General features: G+C 45.2%; 1 protein-coding gene across 1 annotated transcript; it reads left to right on the forward strand.

Moving 5' to 3' along the window:
• The first annotated feature begins 795 nt into the window (after window positions 1-795).
• LOC130110684 (sodium- and chloride-dependent GABA transporter 2-like) lies at window positions 796-26,975 on the forward strand. Its single transcript, XM_056277856.1, has 16 exons — window positions 796-880; window positions 1,510-1,777; window positions 2,518-2,652; window positions 4,912-5,052; window positions 5,953-6,073; window positions 6,767-6,826; window positions 13,162-13,294; window positions 13,732-13,866; window positions 19,680-19,783; window positions 20,741-20,865; window positions 21,466-21,578; window positions 21,794-21,931; window positions 22,285-22,387; window positions 23,739-23,839; window positions 25,149-25,298; window positions 25,489-26,975. The coding sequence occupies exons 2-16, from the start codon at window positions 1,576-1,578 to the stop codon at window positions 25,654-25,656; spliced, it is 1,929 nt and encodes a 642-aa protein (XP_056133831.1). The 5' UTR covers window positions 796-880; window positions 1,510-1,575; the 3' UTR covers window positions 25,657-26,975.

Genomic DNA, 26,975 nt, shown 5'->3' on the forward strand with positions numbered 1-26,975 from the left:
GGTTGCCACGGAAATATCACGTTTTATATCCCCTGCGAAATATTTATCCCTTGTTTTCCCAATTAGAAGTGATTGCGTTTCCGCTCACGTCACACAATGAAAAATGGCGACGCGTTGATGAAAACCACCCGCGGCTTATCCGCAACTTCTCAATCTCACGGAGTAAAGCTTTGCGTCAACGTACGAAGCGCAAATAAATGTTGCACGAAGGCGCGGTGGTTTATAAACACCATATGCGCTCAAGATGTCGCGCAAATCACATTGTTATGACGGGCCTATCCGGTTTCATGGCACTGAACTGATGACGTCTACTTACAAACCAAAAAAAAAAACGCGTTTCACATCAGATCTGAGGTAATAGTGGGACAGCTTCTACAGGGATGCAGAATTTGGTGAAACACCGCCCTCGGGGGGAAAAAAAAGAAACGAAAAAGAAAAACGATGACAGGCCGCAGCAGCGGCAGCAGCCAAATTATAGCAAATCAAAGGATGTCGCAATTAATGCAAAACAGAACATCAACCCACGCATCACGCAAGCAGGTCAAACAACTTATATAAGTAAACTTGATCAAACGATGAACAATACGCGATCAAAACTGTGACTTGTGCAGCTTCTCGTGAAATATTAAAAAGGGTATTGACCCCGAGGTCAGGATAAGCGGTATGGGGAATGGGTGGACGGAATGATGTGTATTAAATATCGACAGCGGAGACACGGGACCCATCCCTCTGGGTGGTCCAGAGGGGCGGTGGTTTGTGAACGGGGTCCTAGACACTCCCCTCTGCAGAAAATGCATCTTTTCGCCTTAAAACTTCACCCTCAACAGCGAGTCACGGAATGCTGCTCTTCTTGTACGGATCAATTGCAAACAACTCGTAGGTGAGTAGTTAGATGCATACCTCTTACATGTCTGCAATTTGTCATCATTATGGCAATTAATGTCACGCAGACCCTAGAACAGAGCCTACATGCTTAGAATTTTGCCACTTGTGATCAATTCATGTTCAGTGATATTCTTGCTGCTTATTTTGGACCTTAGAAATAAAACAGAATCCTAATCTACAATTCGTGTCTGCTGAATTATTTTACATTATTCATTACTGCATTTAAAGTTTGCACTTATTTTCTTTTTTACTTATCAGATTTTTTTCTCTTTCTTTTGGCAAGTCAGTCAAGAAAACTCGTGTATGAGATATCAACTGCTTTTAATGTGCATTTAAATTTGATTAACCATTTGATATTTTACTTGGATAGTCAAGTTCAGGTCAGTGAAGATCTATACGATAAAAAATGTGTTTTGGTTTCTGAACAGGTAAATAAATAGATAGATAAATAAATAAAAGCTCAGATTATGTATAGAGCGCATGGTATGTTGAAGAGTCTTGCCTAAGCTGTGATAAGTTTCATTTTATCCAGATGTTAAGAGGATACTGGAAAGTGGTGGAGGGAGAGCAATGTTGCAATCACTTCAAGTTCTGTATGCATTTCATGTGTTTGCGTGCACACAGCAGAAAGACAGTGGAAGAAACAGAGTGGGAGAGAGAAAGAGAGAAAGACAGAGAGTGAGGGAGACCATGGCCAAGGAAAGAACCAAAGAAGCCCCTCTTGATGGTGGGGGGGACCCAGCAGGGCCCCAGAGAGGGATTCCTGAGCCTGGGGTTCAAGCGAGGGGCAAATGGGCCAACAAAATGGAGTTCCTGTTCTCTATGGCCGGAGAAATTATCGGCCTTGGAAATGTCTGGCGCTTCCCTTATCTGTGCTACAAGAATGGAGGAGGTGAGAATATACTGAGAGGATAAATTAACATTTCTGCTCTGCAGTGTGAAAAAAATCCAGATAAATCTCTTAGTGATCATTCAGAAGAGATTGATCGACTTTGAATATAGATGAGGTGAATATTGAAAGCCATCAGGCCTGCGTGTGTATGCGTGTGCACACGTGTGTGTGGTGTGTATGGTTTCATGTGCATGTTTGCAATTGAGAGACAGAAAAAGGGATTTCCTGGCAGACTGGTCATGAGAGCAAAAAGAGAATGTGCAAGAACAAGAAAGAAAGAAAGTCAGCTGCCTCAGGGAGTTGAGCTTGCAACCATGTGGACAGCGTTTCATGTCAGATTAGGAGGCAACAAAAGACACATATTGGATATACATCACTCGAAAACAAGGGATGCTAGACTGGCTATTTCTTGTGAATCCCTTTATAATCATTTCAATAGCTCTCTGTCTTCACTACACAAAAGATTTCTATTCAGAGATGCCCAGTTGGATTTATGGCAGCAAGACATTTAATAATATGCCAATTATCTTCACTGATATTGCGTAACACCAATTCTTCAGGAATTTTCTCCGGTCTGCAATCTAAATCCCCTGTTGTTTTTGTTCAATTTCTATTCAGTATGTATGCGTGCGTGCGTGCGTGCGTGCGTGTGTGTGTGTGTGTGTGTGTGTGTGTGTGTGTTTTAACCACATCTTCGTGTGAAACTCCTTGCTCTTCCTCATGGTTGAATGTATTCACAGGGGTCTTCTTCATCCCTTACTTTATATTCCTCTTCTTCTGTGGGATCCCTGTGTTCTTCCTGGAAACGGCATTGGGTCAGTACACCAGCGAGGGTGGCGTCACAGCCTGGCGGAAGATATGTCCCATGTTTGAAGGTAAAAACAAGACTTGGCCAGATTTTTTGCGACATTAGAAGAAGATAAACAAAGATTAATCGATTGTTTCACTCAGGAAAGCTGTCTTTCATAGAAAAAAATGCATATGATTGAAGAAAACAGCTTACGAAACCAAATAAGCACTTTGGTATGCTCTCATGTTATATGGCAAAAGTAAATATGGATGTCTCTACAACTGGCAAGTGCTCTGGTTTATAAATGGTGGCATGAAAGTACCAATCTAATATAACATGCAAATCGTTTTAGGTTTGATAAATGATCAAGATGATGTATTTTCTTGCATTTTCACTATTTGAATTATTCAAAGTTTCCCCAAATAATATAGTTGCATTTGAAAAAAAAATGCATGGTAACAGGACACATGATGAAATAAGATAATCCAGGCCTACCACACCACTTCTGTAGGTATGTCAGAGGTATTTTAGTTTCAAACTTCACAAAAATAAAAGTATGATGGGCATATTTGCCAACATTACACATTAGAAAAGAAGGCGATACCTTTTAGATGCTAATCCTAAAGCTGCATTCACATGGAATCCAGGATATGTTTAAACGGCAGTTGGCAAAACGGAACGGGATAAACCACAAAGTACCAACCACAAACTTCCGCTTCCGGTGTGAGAAGATGGCTGCGCGAATTCGCGTTTGCAGCGGCCTCACCCAGTGTTGGAAGATGTCGGCGTGAATTCACATTTTTGGAGGCCTCCATGCAGTGTCTTCGTCCACGTCCACGTCTGCGTCGAAGTTTTGTCTTCGTTTGATGGCTGGGAGAGCTGCCAGTGGATCGGCTGGGAGAGCGGGGAAGGCTAAGCTAACTGCTAGCCCATGCAGACCGGAAGTTCCGATAACACCGTGGGCGGTCTGGCGACGGCCTCGCCTGGCGTTGGCTGTGGTGTTCTTGATGTCGTCGTGAGGAGTGCGGGGAGGTGTGTCGAGGGTGTCTGGCTGGGAGAGCTGGCGCTGGATCGGCTGGGAGAGCTTGGTCTGCTTCGTCCGGTGGGCCCGGGGACCACGGCCCCTGCCTGGAGCTGCGCCCATAGAGGAAACGCCGAGGGCGGTCTGACAGGACACGGAAGCAGGCCGGGCTAAGCTAACCGCTAGCTCATGCAGACCGGCGGTTGCGACATTCATCCTGGCTGGCGTTCGTTCCCTTGGACAGTGTTTTTTTTGTTTGTTTGATATATGTATTAGTTTGGACATGCGTGTTGTAGTTTTGGGATGTGTTTTTGTCTTTGTGTTGTACTGCCGTAGGCTGAGGGAAAGGCATTTCGTTTCAGTTCATGTACGCAAGTGCATGAAGTGAAACGACAAATACAGTTACACTGAACCTGATCCTGATCCTGACGGAATGGCAGGGCGGTTAAAAAAAACCCAAAACTACATGGATTGCTATGGTGATGTTGTGCGTTTGCAGAAAAGAACTAAATTGTGATGTGCTACGTAACATTCGGTTATAGATTCAATCACGGAGGACGGCAACTTTGGACGGCAATGCTGTCTGCCGTTGCAGTTGACGGCATAATTTGCCGGTGTCGTCTGATTTTAATGTCCTGCTCTCATCCGCAATAATGACTTCCGGCTTGGTGTCTGCCATTTATCAGATTCCATGTGAATGCAGCATAAGCATGTATACATACAAACACACAAGCCTAAAAAAAAATAAAATAAAAATGGAGGCAAGCTTATACAGTTTCAATACAATTACAATATCGTTTCACAGTTAATACTGACATTGGCAAAACGATTTTGCAATGACTCCAATAGGCATTGAGAAAGTCGGTAAGAATTAGTAGGAGAATGTAATGGAAAAAATACAAACGTATACTCTTAACTAGAAACAAGTGATTCTGTATTTTTCTACGACATTTGTGTCGGTACCAAGGTTACAGTATAAGTTTGTATTTTTCCATTACAGAGAACCAACCACTTGAGAGAACTGAGGGGCAATGGGTTAAAATTAATGAAAACCGGGTAAAAGCAGGTGTGTAGGCAGGTACGATGATGGTGGGTACTATGGCTCCCCAGAATGGACAACATTGGCGGGCTTTCCATTAAAAGTTGGATACATGGGGTTAAGTCAAACACTGCAAATGTCACAATGAACTTTCATCAAGAACAGAAAGAAAACATGCAGATCTAAGTCCTGGAAGCGGGGAACTAAACCAGGACTGGTAAAACAGCAGTTTGAATTGCATGCTGATATAAATTCACTATGTGAAATATTTCTGCATCCCACAGGTATAGGAATTGCATCCCAAGTGATTGTAAGCTACTTGAACATCTACTACATAGTGGTGTTGGCTTGGGGTATCTTCTACCTGATCAACTCTTTCAAAAGCCCACTGCCCTGGTCGACCTGTGATAACTCCTGGAACACCGGTAAGGTTCCCTGAAGGGTGAGCCAACGAATACTGGAAACAGAAACACCTTTTTTTTTAAAACCCACATATACACAACCAAGTATCTAACCAAGTACCAGCAAACAGGTTATGTCTGAACATGTGTGCATCATGACATAAAAAAATATGAGACACACACAAAGGTCCTTCCTATGTACTCACGTGCATGCATGCGCACACACATGCACAATTGCAAACAAAACCACACATGCAATGGAAATCTTGCTGTCCTTATGTGTCATATGTGTTTAGAAAGAGAATAAAAAAAAAAAAGCTGCCATGCCTTTGGTTGAGGTAATAATAAAAAATGCACAAACACACACACAAATACATATATATATATATATATATATATATATACACACACATATATGTATATGTATCTTTATTGACAGCTAGTGATTGCTTATGGCTTGAAACAGGCTTGTACTGTCTCAAAGAATTTACTTGACTCTGGATTATATGTATTGAATGTAACACAGTTGGCGTGAGGGCTTCTTACCAAATTTCTTCAAAATAAGACAGTTCTGTGTAGAGTTTGCATGTTTGTTGTGTTCATGTGGGTTACTTCTGAGTGTCTCAAGTTATATACCTATGGGCAATTTACGGTCACCATTTCACCAAGGATGCCCTGTTTTAAGTGCGAATGATTTGTGTGTGTGTGTGTCCTTTGATAGACTTACAACCTATCCAGAGTGTGTCTTGCACGGTGCTGGTTGGGACAGACCTCCAGTCGCTTTAACACGGAACTGGATGAAGCCATTTCAGAAAATTAAAGAATGAATACATGCATCAGGATCGTTAACATTTCAGAGAAAAATGGATGGCCTTCATCTGGACAAGCCCATCATTGTCCCTATCTCTCTTCTCATTCACTTAGAGTTGTGCCACAGCCGGCCCAGTGTTTTCGCCAACCCCCATATGTTTCACTCCAACTCCAATTGGTCATTCCTCAACAACGGCACTACATTCCCTGAACTCTCTGATGACTACAGTTACATGTGAGTCACACTACAACTCCTCATTATCTAGCTGTAGCAGCTCAAGGGTTATTAATTTAACAGATGACTTCTTATTCTGGTTATATGTACTGACCTGTTCAGATCTTGCTAATGGATCACCCCATCATGTTCTTGTATCTACTTTACATGTAAAAAGTTAATGTAATGATGAAAAAAATTGAGATTAGAAACATCCTGCATTGAATTTTTCACAACTGGAACACACCCATAACATATGTGTTGACTGAAGAGAGGTTCACATCGCCTTCTGGATTAATGGTTAAAATAGCCTTTGAGAACTGTCTATGGACTGTTGTACCTTGTGAAATTTACTCCCACTTAATTTTTGATCTAAATGATTTATCAAACCGTGCTCAGGAAACATCTGCAAAGTTTATTATGGATTTTGTTTCAGCCTGAAGCCTGAAGGTATTAAAGGGCAGAGGTGGTGTTTTTCCCACACAGGACTGCCAGAGAGCTTAGCAAATCACAGGGAAGCATTTGAAAGTGAATTTTGGTATGCCTGGCAACTTCCAAGATGCTATCTGGATATGTCTTGATTTGGTAGACAACACCAGTTGCTTAATGCTTAGAGCTGTTAACTCATCTATTTCTGGTCTGTTCCTCTGCTGTCCTATTCTGCTTCCAGCTCCCTGTATATTTTAACCTCCCCTGTCCTTGTGTCTTGTACAGGATTGATAATGAGTCCGCTGTCTTCTTTCGATTCAAGTCACCTGAGGAGGAGTTTTGGCTGTAAGAAAACTACATGACAGTTGCACAATCTCTCTCTCTCTCTCTCTCTCTCTCTCTCTCTCTCTCTCTCTCTCTCTCTCTCTCTCTCTCTCTTCTCTCTCTTCTCTCTCATCTACATACACACACACACACTCACACATGCACACACACACATGCACACACTTAACACATACATATCAACACACAATTATGCATAAGTACACACCCTGACTTTCATTTTCTCTTAAAAAAACCACACCCAATCTCACTCATATTTACACACAGTCAAACTTCCTTTGTCTGTCCCTCATGCATGCAACATGCACATAACCACCCACATACTTTCTTCATGCACACCTTGCACACTAACATCGTTACAAGGCTCTCTTTGTTATTTCAATATAACCCAGTGTGCCTAGTCTTAATTGGCAGGTCTGGTGGCCGTATGTGTGTGTGTGTGTGGAGGGGGGATTCATCAGCAATAGTAATACAATAATCTTTAATCTCAAGTTGTTAAGGAGAGCTGATGTAATGGGCGTCGAGAGGGGAGAGTGGTATAAGATATTTACAACTGGGAACCATAAAGATAAATCATCATATTTTAAATTCCATCATGATGTACTGGGAGATGATCTCTCTATGCACTTCCTGATTACAGAATGTCAGACATTTCAAAAAAACTCTCTCTCCAAAGGGCGGACTCTTTTCAGCCCGGGATATTGGGCAGTCATCTGAATGCTACACTCCTCTCCCTCTCATAGATTAGAAAAATATGTGGTCGTTTTCCTGTAACTTTTAAAATCCAAGCTCAGGCCAGCTAAAGTAAACTACAGGGGAAGTAGAACGTCTGTATTTATGGTGCAGATGTTTCTGCATCTGTCTGTGTCTCCATTTGAGCACAATGGGAAAACAGCTTTTTCTTAATTTCTCATGCTTTGTCACTATGGATTTGCACCAAGTCTGTTTTATCGGTGATGAAAGCATCTGAGAGCACAATGCCAGTTGTTTTGTGTGCGGTTGAGTGAATTGTGTGATGCTCACTGACTCAGAATGAAAAGAACACACAAGCACAACACAAACGATCAGGTAAGGAATCAAAGTTCAACAGATTTATTCCAGTACAGAGACAAGGGTCAAAACCAGGATGTCAATCAGATAAGGCAAACTTAACCAGCAGGATTCAGGCAGGTAATTTGACTGGTGGCAAAAGAAGGGGCAGGAACTGAAATGACAAGACAGGTGAGTACTTCAAAATAATAGGAAGGCAACGGATAATGAAAAAGGTAAAAATGCAGAGGAATTCATGACAGAGCCCCCCACTAGGGACGTCACCAGACTTCCCACCAGGCTGTTCCGAATGGTCTCAGTGGAAGTCCTGGTTTAGGGACAGGTCCAGGATGGCTTGTGCAGGGACCCACGATCTCTCCTCTGGACTGTATCCCTCACAGTTCAGATACTGGAGGCCCCTTCCTCTGCACCGAGACCTCAGAAGGTGATTGACCATGTAAACAGGAGCCCCATCAATGATCCAGGTGGGCGATGGGGGTCTGAAGGAGGGCTGAAGTGTGCTCTCCTTATGTGGCTTGAGGCAAGATACTTGGAAGGTGAAATGGATGCAGAGAGATCAGGGCAGACACAGACAGACAACTACTGGGTTGATGACCTTGGATAAGGGGAAAGGGCCGACAAAGCACAGAGCCAGCTTTCTGGATTCAACTCAGAGGGCTAAGTCCCACGTATCGATCCAGACCGTCTCTCACAGAGTGTAGGTGGGGGCTAGGGTGTGGTGATGGTTAGCTGACCTCCGATAGCGCTCAGAGGTGTGGAGTAGAGTGGCACGGGCCAACCGCCAGGTGCATTGACAATGACGGGTGAAGGCTTGTACAGATGGGACACTGGCTTCACAATCCTGCTTGGGAAACAGGAGGCTTATAGCCTTAGGAACATTGGAATAGAGAAAAACCGAGGTGGGCAATGTGTTATGGGCATACTCTACCCATAACAGTTGTTTCAACTATGAGGAGGAATTGCGTGAAGCCATGTAGTGCGATGTGATCTCCATCTCCCAGCTCACCTTCGCTGTCTGACCATTTGGACTCGGGATGGAACCCCAAAGAGAGGCTGACTGTGGCCCCCAGCAGACAGCAAAGTTCTTTCCAAAAACAAGAGTTTAACTGCGGTCCCCTATCAGAGACAATATCTCTAGGGTGTCCAGGCAATCTAAACACTTGGTTTAACATGATTTCAGCCATCTCTGGCTGTGGGCAACAGAATAAAGTGAGCAGCCTTGGAGAACCAATCTACAACTGAGAGAATAGTGGCGTTAACATCAGATATGGGGAGCCCAGCAATGAAGTCCAGAAAGACGTGAGACCAAGGACGATGAGGAATGGGCAGAGGCTGGAGACCAGCTGGGGCTTGACGGGAGTTCTTGTTCTGTGAACATATAGGACATGCGACCACAAACACCTGGATGTCCCGATTCATAGACTCCCACCAGAAATGCTGTCAGAGTAGGGAAAGAATCCTGGACATCCTAGGATGACAAGCTAACTGGGAGGAATGTCCCCACTGCAGAACCTGAGAGAACACATTGGTGGGCACAAAAAAGCAGTTATCAAGGCAAGCGCTGGGAGATGGGTGGTTAGTAAGGGAGTCCTTTACGTTCTGCTCCACCTCCCAGGCAACTACACCGACTATACAGGATTGAGGCAGAGTCTCCTCTCATTGTTAAGGGTGGATCTCAGCTTGGTAGATGCATAACAGGGTGTCCAGTTTAATGTTTTTGGACCCTGGATGGTATGGAAGAGAAAAATCAAATTGATTAAAAAACAGCGCCTACCTGGCCTATCTGGGGCTCAGCTGCTTGTCTGACCAGATGTGCGTGAGATTGTTGTGGTCAGTCCAAACAATAAACGGTAGCTCCACCCCTCTAACCAGTGCCTCAACTCCTCCAGTGCCATCTTGACTGCCAACAGCTCCCAGTTCCCAATGTCATAGTTATGCTCTGCAGGGGATAACTTGCAAGAGTAGATTGCACATGGGTGAATTTTATGGTCGACAGCAGCTCTTTGGGAAAGTACAGCCCCCAAGCCCAAATCAGAGGCATCCACCTCCACCACAAACTGACAAGAAGGATCAGGTAGGTTGAGAATGGGTGAAGAGGTGAACCGTCTCTTTTCAACTCACTGAAGGCCTTGCCCGCCACAGATGACCGAAGGAAAGGAGAACTAGGAGAGGTCAGCGCAGTAAGAGGGGCTGCCACCATGCTATAGTTCTGGATGAATCTTCTGTAGAAGCTAGCGAACACTAAGAACTGCTGCAGCTTCTTCCTGGAGGTTGGAAACGGCCAGTCGTTGACTGCCTGAACCTTGACTGGGTCCATCTGCATTTTCCCCTCAGCAACCACAAAGCCCAAGGAGGAGACATAGAACTTGTACTTCTTGGCCTTTACAAACAGCTTGTTCCCCAGAAGCCTATTGAGAACACACTTGATGTGACATACATGTTGCTGCTCAGATTTGGAGAATATAAGAATAACATCTAGGTAGGCGAAAATGAACACATTGATTAAGTCATTCAGAACATCGTTTATTGTGGCCTAGAAGACTGCAGGTACATTGGTGAGACCAAAAGGCATGACCAGGTACTCATCATGTCCACTGGGGGTGTTGAAGGCCATCTTCCACTCGTCTCCCTCCTTTATGCAGACCAGATGATAAGCGTTCTGGAGATCCACTTTGGTGAATATGGTCACCCCCTGCAAGAGTTCAAATGCAGATGATATGAGTGGATGAGGGTACCTGTTTCTCACCATTATATTATTTAGACCATGGTAGGCTACGCATGGTCGCAGTGACCTGTCCTTCTTCCCTACCCAGAAGAAGCCCGCCCTGGGAGCTCACTTGGTAGAGTGTGTACCACATAAGGCTGAGTCCTTACGCCAGCAGTCTGGGTTCGAATCCAGCCCGGGCCCTTTGCTGCATGTCATTTCATCCCCTCTCTCAGTCCTGTCTTTCCTGTCTCTCTCGACTATCACTAACAAACAAAGGCAGAAAATGCCATAAAAAAAAAGAGAGTCAGAGGGTTGAGTAATACCCGCCGCCAATGACTCCTGGATGTAAGTCTCATGGCCTTCATCTCGAGGATGGACAGGGAGTATAGTCAGCCCTTGGGGGGCATGGAACCATGTTGTAGTCGCAGGGCCAGTGAGGTGGGAGCGAGGTGGCCTGAGTCTTGTTAGTCACCTCTTTAAGTAGCTTGAATTCAGAGGGTACCCCAGAGAGATCCGGGAACTCTGCAGGGAAAGGAGAGCTAGGGCAGGAGACAGCAGATCTGAGGAATACAGCATTATAATATTGACTCCATTTTTAAGTGGAACCTGTCTCCCAATCAATCTGAGGATTGTGTGTCTGGAGCCAAGGCAAACCCAAGGTCACCGGTTGTTGAGGATAATGCATCAGGTTGAAAGTAAGAATTTTGTGATGGTTACCTGATATACCCAGGTGTACTGGAACAGTCTTATGTGTGATGGAACAGAGAAGATTACCATTGAGAGGTTTGGCATCAATGGTTTCTGACAGAGACTCCCGGAGAATGCTCAGTTGTACAGCCAGGGAGGAGTCCAAAAAGTTTGCATCAGCTCCAGAGTCATTAAGAACCGAAATAGCGTGAGACAACTCAGTCAATTTCAGCTAAGCATGTTGTAAGAGGACAAGAGGGACTTGTGGAGTGATGATCATGGCTCACCAGTGCCCTCTGGTTGACTGGTGAGCCTTTCCTTTCACTGGACAATTTGACACTTGATGACCTCCCTGGCCACAGTACAGACAACAGTTCCCCCACAGTCGATGCTGTCATTCTGCAGATGATAGTCCGGTCCTGCCGAGCTGCATGGGCTCTGCCGAGTTGCTGGGGGCACTCGAGGTTAGTACAGACAAGGAAGAAGGAGGCGATGTTGGTAGACGGGGAAAGCTTCGGGGAGTTCAGGTCAGCACCCTCTTTCACTTTGTTCTCGGAGACATCCGTCAATGCGGATGGCCGTGATGAGGCTGTCCAGATCTGTTGGAAGATCTCAAGCTGCCAGTTCGTCCTTGATTACATCGAAGATCCCATTGTAACTGGTGTCGGCCAGCAAGGAAGAATTCTACTCAGCCCTCTGCTGCAAGAATCTGGAACTCAGTGGAATAGTCAATAACTTGCCAGTCCCCCAGGGCCAGGTCAAACAGTCTAAGAGCTGTCTCTTAGAAAGGAGTTGCATGGTCGAAAACTTTCCGGAGACCATCAGAGAAGGCTGCCACCGAAGAACAGAGGTCCGACTGCTTCTCCCACTCGGTGGTGACCCAATCTCGAGCCCACCCTGTGATCTGTGTGATCATGAATGCCACTTGTGATTTCTGCGTGGGATACGTGAGGGGCTGCAGTTCAAAAGTTAATAACAGAGAGTAAGAAAGGACCGACAGGTAGCTCTGGAGAAGTATTTGAGAGGATTGAGGCGAGGTACCAGGCTGGGGATGGCGCGAACAGGAGGACTGGTAGATAACGCAGCAGCCGGCGTCTGAGCAGGCTGGGTGAGCTGCTGAATCTGGTTGCTGAAAGCATTCAAATGTGTGTCATGGCGTGCGTAGGCCCAGCTATGGTGGCGAGTTGTTGCTCATGTTGGCGGAGAACATTAGCCTGTGCCACCATCTCTCGTTTTAAAGTCTAAGATTCAGCTGTGTTCAATTCTGGCCAGATTGTACCGTGACGCTCACTGACTCAAAACGGAGGACAACTCATAAACACAACACAGAAACGATCAGGTAAGGAATCAAAGTTCAACAGATTTATTCCAGTACACAGGCATGGGTCAAAACCTAGACATCAATCAGATAAGGCACACTTAACCGGCAGGGATCAGGCAGAGAATCAGAGTCCAGGGGATCAGACAGAAGTTTGGACAGGAAGATGAGGATCGTAGAGAGTGCTGGAGTGCTTAACGAAATGCAAAGACAATCTGGCGAGGAGCTAGTGGAGATAGACTGGTATATACTGAGGGACGGATGGGGAACAGGTGTGGAAGACATGGGGTTGACTGGTGGTAATGTGTGCAAGAGATAGAAAAGTTCCTGTCATTTCAGTTCCTGCAGGGACAGGAACTGAAATGACAAGACAGGCGAGTACTTCAAAATGAAATGGGATGGTAACGGATAATGAAAACGATAAGAATGCAGAGGAGTCAAGAGGGATTCATGACAGAATTGCATCCTCTCTTTCAGTATGCTTACATCCTCTGTGTGTGTGTGTGTGTGTGTGTGTGTGTGTGTGTGTGTGTGTGTGTGTGTGTGTGTGTGTGTGTGTGTGTGATCTCCTGTCAGTAACCGTGTGCTGAGGATTTCAGAAGACATGCACCTACTAGGAAAGGTGCACTGGGATCTGGCTTTATGTCTCCTTTTGGCCTGGATAATCTGTTACTTCTGCATATGGAAAGGAATCAAGTCTACAGGCAAGGTGTGCACATGGACTACAACAATACTGCATGCTCAGCTGCATACACACACAAACTCAGATTCCGCTTTGAATATTATACTCTTGTCTCATAGGCATATAGACAATGATTAAGCTAACAATAATAGCAAACAACAATGCTAGTAGCAATGTTAAATGTTTCTACAGTATGCATCTCAATTATTAGGCTGCCACAGGGTGGAGTATTCCACTTTTGGCACCACGCTTTTCCTGTTTTACTGTGCATGCCTTGTTAAAGGCCCATCAACATGTTGATTTTGAATGTGATGTCATGTGTCCAGAGTTACTTTTCAGTAAGTAAGTGTGTGTGTGTGTGTGTGTGTGTGTGTGTGTGTGTGTGTGTGTGTGTGTGTGTGTGTGTGTGTGTGTGTGTGTGTGTGTGTGTGTGTGTGTGTGTGTGCGCACGCGTGCGCTTCTAGGTGGTGTACTTCACTGCGACATTCCCCTACCTGATGCTGTTAATCCTCTTCATCCGTGGAGTGACACTTCCGGGGGCCGCGGAGGGCGTGAAATTCTACCTCATGCCCGACTTCAGTAGGATCGCTGATCCCAAAGTAAGACCTTACTAAACCCCAATTACCCTTATTACATAACAAAGTTTAGTTTTCTCAAGCTCACAGTGATATAATGTACTGCACAATGTCGGCTACAGTGCAACCATTTTGCTTCTCTTTCATCATGCATGGTTTACCGTGCATGGTGTGAGATACAGTATCAAAGAGTCAGGAAGCTGTCATTTGAAATTTAAGTCACAATTTTTGCCTATTAACTTGCGTCTATCACAGAATTGGAGTCTAGCAGTTTTCATTTTCTAGTAGCAGGATGACTGCGGATTGCTGCTCTTCCCATAACAAGAGATAAGCCCTCTTCTTTTCTTAGCTTTTTTTGCTCTTCTCGTCTCTGGTCCAAAAATGGATGAGAAGCCCTAACAACCCAGGAACCTTTCAGTTAAAGCAGATGAAAGAAAACTTGCCCCAGCATCAGCGTACAGTGAAACACAGTGATAAAACAAGCTCGCTCCATGGTGGGTCTTTGTAATGAATTGCATTGCAAAAATATTGTTTTTACGTAACGGGGATAGTATGAAGATTTCCAAGCTGCAAGTCTTGCTTTGCATCAAATTGATTCTTATTCTACTATTGGTAAAAAAAAAAGAGACATAATTAGAAGTTATTGAGTCACAGAGTATACGGGATGTTTACTGACAAATCGATTTAAAAAAGCATAAAAAAACCAAAGTGCTGAGAAAACTGGCCTCCACACTGCAATACTTCAAATTGACCGCAGCAGTTATTTGGATAGGTGGAACAAACATTTTTGATATATTTAAAGCAGAACTGTAATTGCCAGCATGGTGAATGTGCCTAATGGTGTGATTTCAAAATTTAATATGCGGCTGGAAACGAGGAATTGACTACAGTGAGTTACGGAGTTACAGATGAGTTGCACGGCAATTGTATGGTTATAGTATGTGCTGCTGCCGATACCCATAATTCCTTAACACAAGGGGACATTGTCCAACAAAATGGACATTTCTCCCCCCCTTCTCTTTCCCGTTCTGTTTCTCTTTGCTTCTGTATGTCTTGCACGGTTGCTCTCTTTGACCCTATGGCAAATCGGGGTGTAATGGAGTGAAATGTGACACGAAGGGGTTAACCCTCACATCATCTTGGGTCATCTTTCATTTATTACTGCTTCCCACTTCCTGTTTGAAGGTCTAAACCCAGTTGGGTGCATGTGTGCGTGTGTGTGTGTGTGTGTGTGTGTGTGTGTGTGTGTGTGCATGCCTGTATGTGTGTGTGCATGCCTGTATGTGTGTGTGCATGTGTGTGTGTGTGTGTGTGCGCGTATGCATGCCTTTGTGAGTGAGTGTGTGTGTGTCTGTGTGTGTGTGTGTGTGTGCGCGCATTCTTGTTCAGCTGTATTTGTGAGGACCAGTGTGAGTTTGTTAACCATGAGCGTGAGGATATTTTTGGAAAGAAAGGACATTTTTGACAGTCCTCACGTCTTTAAGGGCCTGTTTCAGGGCTGACTCAACACAGTCTTCATCTGCTTTACTTTTTCCCACCCTGTATCCTGACAGACTCAGGCTATGGGTGGTTATGTTTAGGAGTAAGGGTTTAGATATTGGTTAGGTTTGGAGTTAGGGTTAGGTTTAACAACAGCAACTTGTATAGTGTCTTTCAAGGAACTCAAGGACGCTTTACACTAGATACGAAGAAAAAAAAGAAGATTAAAACTAAGATCAAAAGACTACATACCATAGGCCTTAGTAAAAAGGCAGGTTTTCAGTAGTCTTTTAAAAGTATCCAAAGAAGCAGCACTGCAGATCTCTGCTGGAATAGAGTTCCAAAGGGTGGAGGCTGACACACTAAAGGCTCTATCCCCAAAAGTTTGCATGCTGGTGTGGGGGATGGAAAGCAGGGCCGTGTCTGCGGACTGCAGATTCTGGGACAGAATATAGGGGTTGAGGGGCATATGGGTGGTGTGGCGGTCTATTCCGTTGCCTACCAACACAGGGATTGCCAGTTTGAATCCCCGTATTACTTCTGGCTTGGTTGGGCATCCCTACAGACACTATTGGCTGTGTCTGTGGGTGGGAAGCCGGATGTGGGTATGTGTCCTGGTCGCTGCACTAGCACCTCCTCTGGTAGGTCGGCGCGCCTGTTTGGGGGGAGGAGGAACTGGGGGGAATAGCGTGATCCTCCCATGCGCTATGTCCCCCTGTTGAAACTCCACTGTCAGGTGAAAAGAAGCAGCTGGCGACTTCACATTTGTCGGAGGCAGCCCTTCCCAAATTGGCAAAGGGGGTGGAGCGGCGACCGGGGTGGCTCGGAAGAGCGGGGTAATTGGCCGGATACAATTGAGGAGAAAAAAGGGGGATCCCCCCCTCCCCTCAAAAAAAAAGAAAAGAATAAAGGCATTGAGGAGGTCTGATATGTACTGGGGGTAAGGGCATGGAGGGATTTATAGGTGAGGAGGAGGATTTTATAGGAAATGCGGAATTTGACCCAGAGCCAATGAAGGTGGACAAGGGTGGGAGGGATGTGTTGCTAGGATGTGGTGCGGGTGAGCACCTTGGCAGCTGAATTCTGCACATACTGAAGCCTGTCTAGGGCTTTGCTAGGTACCCCAGACAGGACTCCATTGCAATAATCCAGACGGGAGGTGATGAAGACATGGATGAGGGTCTCTGCCACGGAGTCCAGGAGTAGTGACCAGAGTCCGGAGATGTTTTTGAGGTGAAAGAAAGCAGATTTGGTGATGAATTTGATGTGTGACTGGAATCAGAGGGTGGAGTCCGGAATGAGACCAAGGTTGCAGACTTCTGGGGATGGGCAGATGGAGCGGCCATCCACGTTGAGGAGAAGATCTCCAACCTTCATGAGAAATCTCAATCATCTTAGTCTCAACTGACTGCAGGTATCCCCACCCTTATAATAAATACAGTGGCATAATGACCAGTTTCATGTGCAAATTACCAAAGGGGGATATTTGCATATTTTTTTGATAATTTGTATATGAAACCGATCATTGTTTTCGGTCGTTATGCCACTGTATTGTTTGTAAGGGTGGGGATACCTGCAGTCAGTTGAGACTGAAGAGGTCACTTAGATGAGTGATGAAACGTTTCCCTTAGTAAACGTTGTGTCCAGATGAACTGATCCAACTTTCTGTGATTTCCTTACCTGGATTATTGAGCATGCATCAAGACTACTACTACTACTACTACTACTACTACTACTACTACTACTACTACTACTACTACTTTTGGCTGCTCCTGTTAGGGGTTGCCACAGTGGATCATCCGTTTCCATCTCTTCCTGTCCTCTGCATCTTCCTCTGTCACACAAGCCGCATGCATGTCCTCTCTCACCACATCCATAAACCTCCTCTTTGGCCTTCCTCTTTTTCTCTTCCCTGGCAGCTCCATATTCAGCATCCTTCTCCCAATTTACTCAGCATCTCTCCTTCACACATGTCCAAACCATCTCAATATTGCCTTTCTTGCTTTGTCTCCAAACCGTCCAACCTGAGTTGTCCCTCTAATATACTCGTTCCTAATCCTGTCCTTCTTCATCACTCCCAGTGAAAATCTTAGCATCTTCATCTCTGCCACCTCCAGCTCCGCCTCCTGTCTTTTCTTCAGTGCCACTCTCTCCAAACCATATAACATAGCTCGTCTCACAACCATCTTGTAAACCTTCCTTTAACTCTTGCTGGTACCCTGCTGTCACAAATTACTCCTGACACTCTTCTCCACCCACTCCACCCTGCCTGCACTCTCTTCTGCACTCCCCGTTACCATCAGAAATGCATGTGTTAACTCAACCCTTACGCTAATCCTAGCCACATATATATATATATATATATGTGTGTGTGTGTGTGTGTGTGTGTGTGTGTGTGTGTGTATATGATATGTATACAGCCGCTCATTTTGTTCCTGCACAACAACAAAACTCAACAGTACAACATGTCCTCACAAGCCAGGAGAAAGGTACAGGATGTGTCGGAGCGGTTGTTAGGCTCCGATAGGCTCAGAGGACGGTGTACTCCTCGACATTCGCTTTTTGAAAGAGCCTTTTTTCCCCCCCTCTTTCCCCCTCACTCTCTCATGCTTTGTCTATTTTATTGGATTCTTTTGTGACTCTGATCTCATCCTGTACAGCCTAAAGACAGTACTCTGTTGTCGAACAGGAAATCTATGTATTCTCCTCAACCCAGATGGATTACCCCAGATATCTCACACATGGCTATCAAAGTTAGAAGAGTTACCGTGTTTTCTGAAACCTGAACTCTCACAGCGACGTGTTGTATCCTCGCCTAAAGATTTAGTCCCGCGGCTTCAGATCCCGCCACATAGTCATGGGTGGGACCTCATTGCCTCTGAAACCACCGCATAAGGTTGGTAACGCGGGGAGCTGTGGGATTCTCGTTTGCGGAGCCGTGCTGACGGAGATTGAAGTTGTCGGTCAGAGTCCAGGGTAATGGAATGCCAGACGTGGGGGAAAGAGAGATCTGGTAGAAATGAGTGCTGCTTAGCGTGCAAGGGTTTTTTTCTTTTCTTTTTTTTGTTCAACTGCTAAGGAAATCTTTAATGGCTTGGCCTGGGTTGTGGGCCTGTTTTATGTATGAGCATGTGTGTCTGATGTCCAGATGTGTTTATGTCTCTGCTACGTGTGTGTGTGTGTGTGTGTGTGTGTGTGTGTGTGTGTGTGTGTGTGTGTGTGTGTGTGTGTGTGTGTGTGTGTGTGTGTGTGTGTGTGTGTGTGTTGGAGGGATGCTTATACAGTTTGGAAATGGACAAAGTAGTTTAAAGACTCAGGTGCGGACGCTGCTTGGGAGCCATGACAGCACACCAGAGTGAAGTGTAGTATCAGAGTACGGAAGGAGGACACAACCGTTTGCTCTTCAAGCAGTATTGGGATGTCGGGGGTCCTTCTCCTAAGACGGGGGGTTTAATAAAAGGGGGGTTGCTGCTGCATAATTGGGTTGGAGTCGATCCCGTTATACTCGCGGGCTGTGAGACCCCAGTGTGTTGTAGTGTTTGTAATGTTAACCAGATGCTGTCGTGACAAGGGCAGGCAGACAATTTCACACAAACAAACCCAACCACAACCCGCAAGAAGACTGCAGACTTGCATGTGCACACACACACGCACAAACATGCAATACCAAGAACAGACAAGACATGACGTAACATTACAAATATGACATGCACATGCATATACATCCATACACACACACACACACACCCACACACACACACACACACACACAGTATGCACAAACAGCCACACACAAAAACACATATTCATCCAAACACAAACACACACACAAACATGCAATACCAAGAACAGACAGACATAACATTACAAAGATGACATGCATGTGCATATACATGCACACACACACATGGACACGGTACGCAGTCACACACAAAAACACATTTTATGCATTCAAATGCGCACACACTTACATACATATAGTACGCACAAAGTTACACACAAAAACACATTATTTGCATTCAAACACACGCACACACACGCACACACACGCACACACACACACACACACACACACACACACACACACACACACACACACAGGATGATGGGTTTTGACCCCGGAGGGAAAGAAAACACAGGGTCTTGTTAATGTTGGCGTGTGGTGAAGTTGTTTGTTTTTGTACAGTTCGGGTTGATGGTGTTGACCTTACAAACGATGTGTTATTGTTGTGCCAGAGTGGATGAAAGCCATGTGCTCTTCATTATGGAGTGAAACTTTAATGTGGTCATTACATACTCTATGAAAAATGTTGCCCTTTGTCTTCCTACATCTTTCGTTCTGGCCCGCTCTCCCTCAGGTGTGGCGTGATGCGGGGACGCAGGTGTTCTTCTCCTACGCCGTGTGCCAGGGAGTACTGACCGCTCTGGGGAGCTACAACAAATATAACAACAACTGCTACAGGTCAGTGTCCTGGCAAGGCCACACACACACACACACACACACACACACACACACACACACACATAGTATCTATCTATGTGTTTATCTATATTTGGGTAGTGTCTGTTTACACAGTACACCGTCTCTGTATCTTCTGTCTTATTTGTCCATCATGTTGGAAACTATAAATCACAGTCTCTTTATGCTCAGTAACCCAGGAAAGAAAATCACAGAAAGTTGAATCAGTTCATCTGGTCATCAATCATACGTTTTTATAGCCCCCCCTCTCCCTTTTTCTCCCCAATTGCCAATTGTACTTGGCCAATTACCCCACTCTTCTGAGCCAACCTGGTCGCTGCTCCACCCCCTCTGCCGATCTGGGGAGGGCTGCAGACTACCACATGCCTCCTCCGATACATGTGGAGTCACCAGCCCCTTCTTTTCACCTGACTGTGAGGAATTTCACCAGGGGGATGTAGCGCGTGGGAGGATCACGCTATTCCCCCCAGTTACCCCCGCCCCGAACAGGCACCCCGACCGAGGCGCTAGTGCAGCGACCAGGACACACACCCACATCCGGCTTCCCACCCACAGACACGGCCAATTGTGTCTGTAGGGACACCCGACCAAGCCGGAGGTAACACGGGGATTCGAACTGGCGATCCGGGTGTTAGTAGGCAATGGAATAGACCGCTACGCTATCGGGACGCCCTTTTATAGGTTTTTTTAATTTCAGAAGAATCTCTTTCTTGATCATCTCACCAACAAAGTTATTTTCATTCTGGTGCCTTTTGTCCTCGAGCAGTTGGAGCATCTGAAGCTCCCCGACTGATTGGTCGACTCGTTTTTTTTAATTATTGTTTTTCAAACGTTGCCACAGCTTTGCAAACACTGAGTTTTTAAAAAAAAAATTTTTTAAAGAAAATTTTAATGACAAATTGACTTGATGTATCTCGGCTTGTTGCTGTGGTGTTGCAGGGACTGCGTAGTACTGTGCTGCTTGAACAGCGCCACCAGTATCTTTGCTGGTTTTGCTGTGTTCTCCATACTGGGATTCATGGCTAAGGAACTGGACGTACCGATCCACGACATTGCCACATCAGGTGAGCTCTTCTGTTTAGTACTTAATTATCCCAAATCCATTATGGTAATTTATTTAAGATGGACTTCAGCTGAGGTGTGTGTGTGGGGGGGGGGGCAGGGGGAAATGCATCATGGGTGATAACTGTGGCTTGTGTGACCAGATCCCAGCAAGATGCTGTGTGCATAATTCCTCCTGTGTTTGCATGGGATTCCTCTCACAGACAATCCAAAGACACACATTGTATGTTAGCTAGACTATAAGTATCCCATTGGTATGACCCTGAAATGTGATATGCCTTAAGGGAGTATAGACAACGAATTATTGAATATAGCTTCAGTCACAACAGCTGCAATTGTCCAGGAGCATCCACAAGATGGCATCTTCTGTTCATATATAAATAAAGCTATGGCTGTAGCTTGTCAGTGATTGGGATCAGGGAGTAAGTTATATATCTTTTGGTTGGAATGGAGGGAAATCCCTTTGATAAGTGCAATTTGGGAACAGACAGTGTCGATATAAGTGAATGCAATACTAGATCATCTGTGTCCCGTTGCTGTTAATCCTCACTGACAGCCGCACAATGCCATGTATGCTATGGTTTTTTACCTTTTAAATACAGGTGGAGGTCTGGCCTTCATCGCCTATCCCAAAGCTCTGTCACTGCTGCCTGGCTCATCTTTCTGGGCGGTGCTCTTCTTCCTCATGCTCCTCTTCCTCGGCCTGGACAGTCAGGTACTGGATCACACCGCAACGTTTTGTCGTGTCGACCTGATATTGTCATATGTGTGTGTGGTCATTGGGGTATCAGTGCAAATAGCGTGGGCGGGTGTGAGCGCGCTCAGCCTGAAATGCATTCGCGTCAGTGTCAGCCATCCGGACATATCCATTAATTTCAATCCCTTTGCACTACAAATGCAGACCAGGCCGTTTCCCTTCCCTACCCACAGTTTGTATGTGTGGAGAGCCTGGCCACAGCCATCACGGACTTGTTCCCTCAATACCTGAGGAGGCCCGGTGGACGAGAGAAACTGGTCCTGGTTATAGCCGTGGTCTGCTTCCTTCTGGGCCTTCCGCTGGTTACTGAGGTAAATGGATGGGTGATGTACGTGATGTGTGGTAGGAGCATCCCAAAGATGCACATGCATCCAAAAAAAAAAAACTTCAGTTGCAAAGAAATCCAACATGGATAGAGATAGAGACTGTGAGATAGAGATTGTGAACAAGTTGATAGATGGAGAACCGGATGTGTTCTGAACTAAATTGTTGTTAAGTTATTGGCAGGTTGTAGTTTGTCTCATCCCTGCTCCAATTGCCCCATATTGCTGTAAATAAGGAGAGATGGGATCTATAAAAACAGAAAAAATAGTTTTCCTTTGACAGATGTACCTCTTTAACTGTCTTCTTTCCTCTCTTATTCTACCTGACATCTATCTGTCAGGGAGGGATCGTCCTCTTTCATATGATTGACACCTACGGGCCCAGTGGAACAAGCCTGCTGATCATCGCCTCTGTGGAGACTATTGCCATTGGCTGGGTGTATGGTGGGTTATTTCTCCAACTGTTGTCACTGTTTGCAAATATGAACTACTGCAAGACTGTTTCTTTAGCCCCAAAACAATTATGTAATGCAAAAAAAAAAAAAAAAAAACACCATTTAATGTGCTATTTTTCAAACATGATAAGGTTTTGGGTGCTGCGTTGTGTCTTTTCAGCGCTACTGCAGCAACCTTTCAGCAGGAGCATGCCAAATGATAGATGAGGCAGGTATACGTGATGAAGGAGTTTTTATGATAACTTGAATTGTGTGGGATGTCGTGACACACTTCAGGCACTTTAGCCTGAGTAAAAACTGAGAACAGCAAGTGTGGATTTGATTTATTAAAGACACAACAACAAAAAAAACCCATCAGAGGCCTGGCATTCAATCAATACACATTTCCCTTTCACAGACTGTCCACAAAATTTAATAATACCTTTACAGAGCTCACGCAACAGTTCACACTAGTCGGTGCCCGGGTGGTATGGCCGTCTATTCCGTTGCCTACCAACACAGGGATCGCCGGTTCGAATCCCCATGTTACCTCCGGCTTCGTCAGGCGTCCCTACAAACACAATTGGCCGTGTCTGCAGGTGGGAAGCCGGATGTGGGTATGTGTTCTTGTCACTGCACTAGCGCCTCCTCTGTTCGGTCGGGGCGCCTGTCCGGGGGGGGGGGGGTGCTGGGGACAATAGCGTGATCCTCCCACACGCTACGTCCCCCTGGTGAAACTCCTCATTGTCAGGTGAAAAGAAGCGGCTGGCGACTCTACATGTATCGGTAGTCTGCAGCCCTCCCCGGATCGGCAGAGGGGGTGGAGCAGCAACCGGGACGGCTCAGAAGAGTGGGGTACAATTGGAGTGAAAAAGGTGGAAAAATCCACACAAAAAAAAAACCCAGTTCAAATTGTTCATTGGTTTCAACTTAAACTAACATGTGTATTGTCCAAAATATCTGCCTACTGAAACACACATATGCACACGCACACACACACACACACAAGCCTGCCCAAAGAAATGGCTGGGCCCCTGAAAAAGGTCCAGTGAACGGGACCCCCCCCACCCCGCGCCGAAAAAAAAACTGCTTTACTCATATCAACACATGTGCATGTTGTCTCTGTGGGGGCTACATCAGCACACACACACACACACACACACACACACACACACACACACTCTGAGTGATTGATGAGTCTCTTCCTAAGAAACAATGACAAAACTCCTAAGACATGGCCACCTGCTTTTGAAATTTTACATGTTTTTAATTGTAGGGTATTTTTTTTCTCATTTGTTTAAGCGCATGAGTAGATGAATACGTCTTTGACTGACGGACAACCTCTGGATGTGACTTTTCAGGTGCCGACCGTTTCTATGACAACATTGAAGACATGATCGGGTACAAGCCATTCCCTGTGCTGAAGTACTGCTGGCTGTTTGTCACCCCCATCATCTGCATCGTGAGTCTCTTCATTTTCACTTCGTCCAGTTGCTTTGGGATCTTTGTTCCCTCCTATCTGTCGTACCACCTCTTTCTTTGCTGCTGCTGATGGAGAGATGGACTTCTCTGTTGCACGGTACCCTTGAACAGTAACACATCAATAGAAACTTAAAAATGTCTGCAATCAATACAGAATTACAGAATGCTGTGGGAATTGTGATTTTTTTTATTTTTTGCAAACCATTTCCGTTTTTAACTTTTCAAGGTTACAAACCAGGTGGAAGTATTAAAGCTACAATCCTGAAGATTTACATGCAAACAGATATCCTTTTTGAGACTTTCTATTGCTGCTCTTTGTAAGACAGTAGCTCTTTGGACATGCAAATCATGAACGCTTTTGCAGTCATTGATTATTTTGTCTTTTTGTTTGGCTAAATGACAGCGTGTAACGGTTTGGGGTCTTGACATGACAGCCAAATGTTGTTGCTGTTGGGGCAAATGGGCAGATATAGCAGGAAAAGCTCGTATAATAAATAGACATGTATAGCACACTAGAACATCAATAGCTAGAATGTGGATACAGCCATGTTTGTTTGCATGGCGATATAGGTGTCGGCGCCGTCTGTGTCGCCACTCACACTTTCAAATCTGTCTCATTTCTGAAGGATCTCTGGGGTTGCTCAATCACCCCTGCAAGTCCGGTGTCCATAGATATCAATAAAATGGCAGAAAAAAATTCAATCTTCTGGATTACAGCTTTAATGTTTTTTCAGTAAAGTACTCCCCCTAGGGGGGCGTCCGAGTAGTGCATCGGTCTATTTCTTTGCCTACCAACACGGGGATCGCCGGTTCGAATCCCTGTGTTACCTCCAGCTTGGCCGGGTGTCCCTACAGACACAATTGGCCGTGTCTGCGGGTGGGAAGCCGGATGTGGATATGTGTCCTGGTCGCTGCACTAGTGCCTCCTCTGTTCGGTCGGGGCACCTGTTCGGGAGGGAGGGGGAACTGGGGGGAATAGTGTGATCCTCCCACACGCTACGTCCCCCTAGTGAAACTCCTCACTGTCAGGTGAGGGGAGGAGGCTGGCAAATCCACATATCAGAGGAGGCATGTGGTAGTCCGCAGTGCTCCCCGGATCAGCGGAGGGGGTGGAGCAACGACCAGGGCAGCTCGGAAGAGTGGGGTAATCAATTGGCCGGATACAATTGGGGAGAAAAAAGGAGGAACCCCCCCCCCAGTCAAAAGAAAAAAAATACTTCAGCTACACATGGAGTACTGCTAAAACAGCTTTATTTTTTACATATACACTTGATATTTTCTTCCTCTAGGTGACAATGGTGTACGACCTCATGAATCAGTATCCGATGATATCGGTGTACAACTACAGGCTTGGATTCTGGTTCTCCAAGTTGTCAGTTCTTCTCATCATCACCCCATTGATATGCATCCCTGTGTTCGTCCTGGTCTCGCTGTACAGGGTGCGTGCATTTCACTCCCACTGGCGCTCACATAGAAACAAATAGAAAATAGAAATGTACATGGTGGATAAATTGATTCTGATTCTTTCAAAACCAGGCATATTTCTGTGTGTGTGTGTGTGTGTGTGTGTGTGTGTGTGTGTACCGTGTAAATCTACAGTGAGTTAATTTTTGATTACCCTCCTCACAGAATCCCAAAGGGATGACTACTCCATCCACAGACCTGCGTCAAGCCAAGCCACACAGGCCGGCGCTGAGCCTTTGTAAGATGGTCATCATCCGTGGAAACGAGAGGTCGCAAAGGATGGAGGAGGATAGGAACGGGAAGCTGATGATGGAGGAAACAGGTGGTGCTTGATGCATGCTTATGAGATCCAAAGACCAGATGAAGGTCATTTGTACAAGACTGTCATTATTGACTTTATCCAAATTATTGCATACCAAAATTGTTTTATATATATATATATATATATATATGTCTTTTTTTTAAACAGGTGCAATGCGATAAAAGATGTGAGATGTTTTCACCTGGTTGCAAAAATATTGTTTTCCTTTTTTTGTTTCATTATTCTCCCCTTTATTTTTACTTGTACCATGACTGACCCCTGTGGAAACCAATGGTGTTGTTACCTCATATGTAAAACATGGTAGTCATTATGCATGCTATCGTGCTTTTTTTCTGAAGCTTTTTTTTTTTTTAGCAGATTCAGCTGTCAAATTTTGTAGGTTTACTCTTGTTGAACAAATAATTCCCAACATGGAATTGGCAACGCTGCCTTATTTGTTCATCGGACTCAACCATATTTAACTTGTGAACATTTTACTGAATGTTCATGTTGTGTCTTCCATTACATTACACTATGTCTGATGATGCCGTGTAGACTGTCAGTCCGCTATATCAAACTCATTAAATATACCGTGTCAGTGCTGTCAGGTTTCACAGGATGGTTCGTTTCAGGATGTGTCGTCTTTATTTGTTCATGATCCTCGTGCTTCACTCCCAAACAAACCAGCTCAACACGTCTGCGTTGTCAGTTCCAGATCAATTCCTACAGACTGGTCTGTGCTGAACAGCAAAGACCTTACCACAAAATCTTTGTATTCTCATCCTGGCTTTTAAATTGAACTGACCCCCCCCCTTCTCATCCTTGTGCAAAATTTAAACTTTACACAAGGTCATGGAGCCAGATATAAGCTGCATGTACATTTAAGATGACACGGCTCTGCATGATTGGCGGACATGAACTCATCCGGTCCTGCACCGTCATAAGGCTGAGTTCAGCCATCTGTGAAACCCAAACTGACATTCAATTAACAGGCAATTCTGTCCTCCCATACCAAAGAGTACAGAATGACCCTCAGTGCCGTGGAAATCTGGCCCTGCAGGACAAAAAGCCGCCCATTGGGCCAATTAGAGGAACGTGTGTTGTCACAGAGGCAGGGTTTGTTATCTTTGCCAATGAGAAGATCAACAGCAACTGCATGTGGTTGAAATGAGCCATTCACAATTTGAGATTTGTCAAGTGACAGCGATGCTGGCAAACTGAGGGGGTGGACGACGGAAGCATCAACTGGGATTTTTTTTAAGGTCAAGCGCCCATTTTGTATATTGATGAATATGTGCTGGTCATTGTCAGAACCTGCAAAGTTGCCCGCGGGTGTGTATACCAAGAGAAG

This window comes from Lampris incognitus, chromosome 3 (genome assembly GCF_029633865.1).
Source record: "Lampris incognitus isolate fLamInc1 chromosome 3, fLamInc1.hap2, whole genome shotgun sequence".
Lineage (NCBI taxonomy): Eukaryota > Metazoa > Chordata > Actinopteri > Lampriformes > Lampridae > Lampris > Lampris incognitus.